At 50.5% G+C, this 6760-nt stretch overlaps 1 protein-coding gene across 1 annotated transcript; it reads right to left on the reverse strand.

The window, feature by feature from the left end:
* Positions 1 to 201: 201 nt before the first annotated feature.
* Positions 202 to 5318, reverse strand: GASK1A (golgi associated kinase 1A). The gene is made up of 4 exons (XM_008504407.2): positions 4704 to 5318; positions 1325 to 1447; positions 970 to 1073; positions 202 to 412 (listed from the first exon to the last, which is right to left on the reverse strand). The coding sequence occupies exons 1-4, from the start codon at positions 5316 to 5318 to the stop codon at positions 202 to 204; spliced, it is 1053 nt and encodes a 350-aa protein (XP_008502629.2).
* Positions 5319 to 6760: the final 1442 nt, after the last annotated feature.

The following is a 6760-nucleotide window of genomic DNA, read 5'->3' on the forward strand; positions in this document are numbered from 1 at the left end:
GACGCTTCCTCCTCCTCTTTCCTATTTCCTGCGATCCTGTCTCCTTTTCCCAGGGCATTCTGCAAGGTGAGGAGGCCACACACCCTCTGGAGAGGCTAAGACCTGCGTGCAGTCACCCATTGCCCACATCAAGGGTGTGAGGTACACTCACCACTGCCGGTATCTGCCAGGCAGGAGCACCATGTCTGGACAGAGCTTGGTTCAGCTCAGCGAGTCCCTGAACACGGTCAGGTTGTGCTCCTGGATGTACTGCAGCAGGACTTGTGCCCGCCTGTCAATTGTCTGAAGCAGGGGCCTCAGGCCCTTGGTGCCACCTTGGCTGTCCCATAGCTCCTGATCCAGGTGCAGTGACTCCAGCAGAAGGCTCTGCAACCTGCCCGACCGCAGCCTGGACACCGCTGCTGCCGGGAAGCTGCAGCAAGAGAGCAGGAGAGAGAAGGAGGGAAGGAGTTACCCAGGGAAGGCCGAGCAAAGAGGAAGGCCGAGCAACAGGACATCCCTGCAAAGGCCACTCTGGTGCTTTTGAGGAGAAATGCATGTCCACCCAAAGGAGCATGAGATGAGGAGCCTCATGCTTAAAGCTTTGCCCATGGTGAGTGTGTGCAACAGCTCCATCAGAAATGGATCCAAATGATCTCCAAATCAAGGGGCTGATGGTGTGTCACATGTCTGATGGGCAATGAGGCAAGAAATGCTGAAATACCTGATTATTCGTTATTTTTGTGCAGCTGCCAATTAGAGAAGGGAAACGTGGCTTTGAGGATGGCCATCAGCCATCTAAAGCAGGATGAGCAGCCAGTTTCGGGGCAGGGGAAACTGTAGTGGGTTTTTGAGCCCACCCAGCTGGCTCATCCTTGGTGGGAGGTGGCTCCACTTCACAGGAGTGGCATGAAGGTGTGCACATAGGCCTGGTGTCCTTCCCTCATGTGCAAGCTCAGCCCCCAGGAGGGTGTGTATTGCTCTGCCTACCTGTCTATGCCTTGCAGGAGCCTGAAGTTGAGCTTTTCCTCAGGGTGCTGTGGTTTGCCTGCGTTGTCAATGAACACCAGGCGGGACGGCATGCTCCTCCGGACCTGACAGCGTGACAGGAGGGAGAAGTACACTTGCTGAGGGGAGTCACTGGTTTGGCTGTTTAGGCTAGTTTTTTAATGCATTGGATAATCCTGAGAACATCTAGGGGCCAGCAGATGCCAAAGCCCAGTTCACTCCAAGATGCACCTCCCACCATGGGACCCGCATCACCCTTGCTGCGATATCAGCTGCAAGGGCCTCCCAGGCATCTTCATTTTAGCCCTGAGCTAAAATGGGGAGCATGGGAGCATACCAGGATATGGACCAGGACCAACTCTGCCGGGTTTCGGCACTTCTCATGGAGCATCTCCTCCACACAGGGCTCAGAGGGATCAGGCTGAAACCCACAGCAGTAGCGGTCCAGGCGATCGTGAACCTGCAGGAGATATTTGGAGACCTTAGCGGGGACAGGTGCCAGGGGTGAGGAGGTCCAGTTGTGAACTTCTCCTTCCAGTGAATAATAAAGGGTTTCTAGGAATCCTCAATAGACATGAAAAGGAAAAGCTGCATACGTCACTGAGTGAGTGAGAGGGAGGCAGGGAAGAATTCAGAAGCTGAGCTGACTTGTGAAATCCTCGTGGTCTGGAGAAGGGACCAACAGCAGTGATGGTGAGAGGCTTTCCTGATGGAACTCGGACATCTTCTGCACCTGGTAGTTCCACATTCTGTATTTGCAGAGAGTATTGGTCATCCTTCCAGATGAGGCCAAGGGAAGATATACAGTGATGAATGGGAAAAAAACCAAGGGATGTATACCAGGTAAACCTAGGCTCTGAAACCTCAGAAAGATTTTTTTTTTCTTTTCCTAGTCTTGTTGCACTGGATGATGGTTTCTTCTGACTGCTGGCTCATATACACCCTTTCGTTCAAATTACCAGTAACCTGAGCAGCCTTTAATGGAAAGACAATGAATGGAAAAGGATCTGTAAGGGAAAAAGTGATCTGTGCAGAGGATGCCTAACATTTAAGTTGGGCTGTGGTGACTTGTTTTAGCTACATTTGTGTTTAATTATTTGCAAGCACTGCTAAGACTCCATGTTGTCAAGGCTGCCAAACTCCCCACCTTCCCACCCCAGTCCCTGTAGAAACCCCAGTGCTGCTTGGCAGCTTCCAACCTTTCATCCACACCCTCAAAGAGACAAGGGACTTTTAAAAGAAATAAATCTCTGTCAGACTCAGCAACAGCAGCCTTCCTTGGTATTTGTGAAGCTTCCTCATCTTTGTCAGAAGAAGCCAGGACATCGTTTGACATTCTATGACTCTGTGATTTTATATATATATATAAAATCACAGGTCATTATTTATATATGTATATAGAAACCAAGTGACCCACAGTGGCTGTCTGTTCCCCTCACCCTGATAATTAGAAAAACTTGGCAATTACAGGCTGCCATTTGACACAGAATTCAGTCTGAACCCAAACACTAATAAAGTGCTGGAGAAGATGCTGCAAGTTTGATCTCCATGGCCATTATATTCATAACCCACTGAGAACTATGATTAATCCCATACTGGAAAACTCTGCTTCCTAAGATTTAATGAAGCACTTGGGTCAGCATTTCTCCACTGGGAGTTGCACTGGTTAAAACTTCTATAATGTCTTTTCACACAAAACACACTGAAATGAAAGAAAATTTTCTCCATGCATCTCCTTTGTCTACTTCCTGGAAAGCTCAGCTCAGCTGAGTTTCTCTCAACTACTGCCTTGTTTTCTAGGCTGTACAGAACATGAAGGCGGCCTGAGAGGACTTAAAGAGACATTAAATGTGCTCAGGTACCTGCCTGCGAGTGCCTGTGAAATCAAGGTGGATCAGTACTGGAACCATGGAGGTGCAAGGTAGAGGCTGAAGCTGGTGTCCAAGTGAAGCCATGGAAGACTCTGGTGATGCTGAGAGTGCTGCTGACATATTGAAGAGCCCTCCCTCCTCCTGGCCCTCCCTGGGCCATTTGTATTGATTTCTCCTCACTAGAGCCTAAACTGATCTGACTAATGGGACATTAGATTTTACTGCTGGAACACAAATACAGCTGCGCCTTCTATTCAAACTCAAACTCTGTGAGAAGCTCCCCTTCAAACCCTCTTTCGTCCCATGTGAAGCCTGGCCATCATCCCAAAGCATCCACTTGGGTCTAACAAGGCTTTCCAGCCATGACTCAGCCTGGAATGGCTTCCTCCAGGGAAAACTTCCTTGCTCACCCCCAGGCTGGGAAGTGGGTGCCACAGGGCAGGAATGTGGCTGCAGAGCTTTGGAGATGATGCATTTTTGGCCCTTTTCCAAGTGCAAGCCAAAGCTATCACTAGCTTCCCCCCTTCCACCTGCATTTTGCTCTGGAGACGGGTGCTCCCTTATGGCAAATGCAAGGAGAAATCAACATTTAAGCTGCCAATCTTAAGGCTAGTTGAAGAAAACAACCAAGGTTTCAATTCCGATGTACAGCAGGGCTCAAAACTTCTCCTGCCCCAGAAAGAGCTGTGAGAGGCTGAAGCCACCTCCCATAACATCCTGCTGACTTAGAGCCTCTTTACCTTTAAATGACTTTTCCACATGGGAGGATCCCATCAGACTTATTGAGGAAAAGCTGTGTATTGCCTTTAGTCCTCTGAGGGAAGTCTCCTTAAAACGACATACTTTCTCCTGGAGGCTCAGCCTTTCCCTTGCACTTCATGGCATTTTGGCCTGGGGCAGGGAAAGGGGTTGGTTAATCTTCTCATTTCCCTGGATGTTTCAGCTAAAATATTTCCAAGCCCATCCAGAGCTGCTTCACCTCTATAGCCATAGTGTGAGGTAAAGACTAATGGTTAGGCTTTGCCAAAAAAAAAAAAAAAGAGAGAATACGTATTTTAATAGTCTGTTTTCCCCCCTTTCTTCACCTTGTTCTTTTTTTATTTTAATACTTGCCCTTTCAGATGGTATCCTCTTTTCTGATAATCAAAGCTCCTGCCCCAAGGTGTCTAAACAGGCTATTTTTTAACCACTTCTGCCTCCTCACAGCTGCCCTCTAAGAAATGGTAACTCTCCGAGATGCTATCGTAGTCTTGTGCAGCAGCAGGGTATGATTTTCCAGACAGAAGATTAAGCACTATTAATCCTGAGGAGAAACAAAGCAGGCCCTGCTCTGGCAGGGGGGGTTGGACTAGATGATCTTTCGAGGTCCCTTCCAACCCCAAGGATTCTATGATTCTATGAAAGGGCAGGGGTCCTGATTTCTAGCACCAGCAGAGGATCCCCAGAAGCTGAATCTGATGGGGTTGATACAGAACACACTGCTTGTGCCTAGGGATGCCCCATCCTGAGCTGCTGCCTGCATCTGAGCAAAGCAGAGAAAATGGAGATGGAATAAAAATTATCCATGCAGGAGCAAACTCATCACATCCAAAACCTTCCTGTGTTTCCCCTGCGTGTCCCAAGCATGGACTGTGCTTGGGCCAAACCACTTCTGCCCAAAGCTCTGCTGCTCCCTGTTAGCATTAGCTAACAGGTACCCATTAGGGTACAAATACGTCCTGAGAAACTCCAGCCTATGTGAGCCCATGGAGAAGAAAGAGACAATGGTCAGACAAGGCAGGCACAGGGGTACTCAGGTGGCACAGCTGAGTCTCCATCAGGCAGTCTCCATCATCCCATCCCTACCTGGAGGAGAAAGTCGAAGAGGGCCAAGCGGCTCCATTCACCACGTGGGATGCTGGAGCAGGGAGTGTCCCCAGCCACCCACATTGGTCCATGGGGCTGCAGCATCTCCTGGTACTGCAGCCAGCCCAGGGCACAGGAGTTCTGGTCGTTATTGGTATCCTCCAGGTGCTGGAGGTCAGGTGCCCACCAGATGATGGGTCGTGGGGAGCCATCAGTATAGCTGTAGGGCAGGAGGTGGCTGGTGAAGCGCCGGGCCACTGCAGGCAGGCTGCGGTTCAGCCCCAACACCCTGTCCAGGTGGAAGGCCAGCACCTCGTAGAGGTCCCCAGGACGCTTGATGAGCCCACATCTCCCATCCTGGCAGTCCTCCTCTGGGCCAGCTGGCAAGGTGTCCCCCTCGGCATCTCCCACAGCCTGCAGACCCACTCGTAGGACTTGTCCGTGGGCCGGGATGCGGGTTTTGGAGATCACCTGCCCGCTGGCCAGCAGTCTCATCTTCTGGAGGTCATCATCAGAGAGCCACGAGGGAGCATCCCCTGCCACCCCTCGCCGATGCCTCCTGTTCTGGCTGGGAGCCTGGTCCCACCGCAAATGAGAAGGGGGCACGGGGGACATTTTTCTGTGGGCTTGTTCCCCTAACAGGGGTGCAGTCATCTCCTGCTGGGGGCCTGGAGGGGACAGTGCTGGTGGCCAGGGTGGGGACTGCTCTGGCAATGGGGGCAGGTGAGACAGGACCAGCAGGGCCAGGGCCAGCAGCACCCCAAGGGCTGCAGGGGCTGCTGGCTTCAGCCCTATCCTTCGCCACGGTCGCTGGGCCTGTGAGAAGAGAAAGGGAATGAGTTACCAGAGGTCCTAGGGGATTGATGGGGACTACAGCCAGGGAATCCCTGGGCCTGTGCACCCCTCACCCCAGGCAGTGCTAATGGGAAGTTCTTGATAAGCTTGGCAGGGGTTGCTTTGGACACGTTGACATGTCTGTAATGGTCACCTTGCAGGTGATGAATTCCTCATAGTCCAGTACTGTGCTTTTAAAACTCAGTAAGTAGAAAAGAAAAAAAAATATATATAGAAAGAACACCCATCATTAGATGCTCCATATGACCAACATCCTGGTCTTCTTAGGGGTGACCTTTTCCATCCAACCTGAACTATTTTCCTCCAGTAGTTTTCAGGTTGCTCCTTGGCAAAATCATCTGTGACACTGGTGGGATTTCCCACAGACAGACATCCCTGTCACACCTTTCACAGGAAAGAGAAAATATTCTTCTTTTATCATGATGGGGAAAAAAGGCTGAATGTTCCCCCTGCCTTTCTGCCTGCCACAAGTTGTGGTTTGCTGTGGTGTCACCAAAAGCAACCAGCTCTGCTGCATCCACCCGCTGCTACTCCCAGATATGGGAGGGAGACCTGACAGCAAATTCAGCTGAGGTTCCTGTATGGTGCAAAGTCATTTCTAGCACTTAATGGGAACTTGAAAATACCTGTATGAATTGGGGTGCCTGCTGGAAGCTATTCTGTATCCCTGTCACCCCAGTCACACAAACAAGCCTGGGGCTGAGGCAAAGCACTGTCTCCCACTTCTCATACAATCACCTCCTCTTGCGACTGGGGATCTGTGTAGCTGAGTAAACACTAAAGGAAATCAGGGAGTAGAAGTGAGGGGCGTTATGTGCACTGTGACTTGGGATTGCTATGAACAGATAGAGGGGGAAAGCTACGTTTGCACAGCACTTTTCTTGTTGTCAGCAGAGATAGACGTAACCAGAGTAACCTCCTGGATGGCTGTGAATGCTTCCCAGTTCCTAAGAGGTTTCTTTCATCTTCAGACCTTATTCCAGACATCCTCAGTGGCTCGAACCCCAGTTGCACAATGCTCCCATAACCTGGATCCCTTGTTCAGAAGATGTCTCAACACATGTTGAGACATTGCCTCCAGAGCTGGACACTCCACTCCTGTGTCCAACAAAATCTATGCAGCTTCAGGTGCCAGGCAGGGGCTGTGTCAGCCTGTATTTACAGAATCATTGAGCTGGAAGGGACCTCTAGAGATCATCTAG

This window comes from Calypte anna, chromosome 2 (genome assembly GCF_003957555.1).
Source record: "Calypte anna isolate BGI_N300 chromosome 2, bCalAnn1_v1.p, whole genome shotgun sequence".
In the NCBI taxonomy this organism is placed as follows: domain Eukaryota; kingdom Metazoa; phylum Chordata; class Aves; order Apodiformes; family Trochilidae; genus Calypte; species Calypte anna.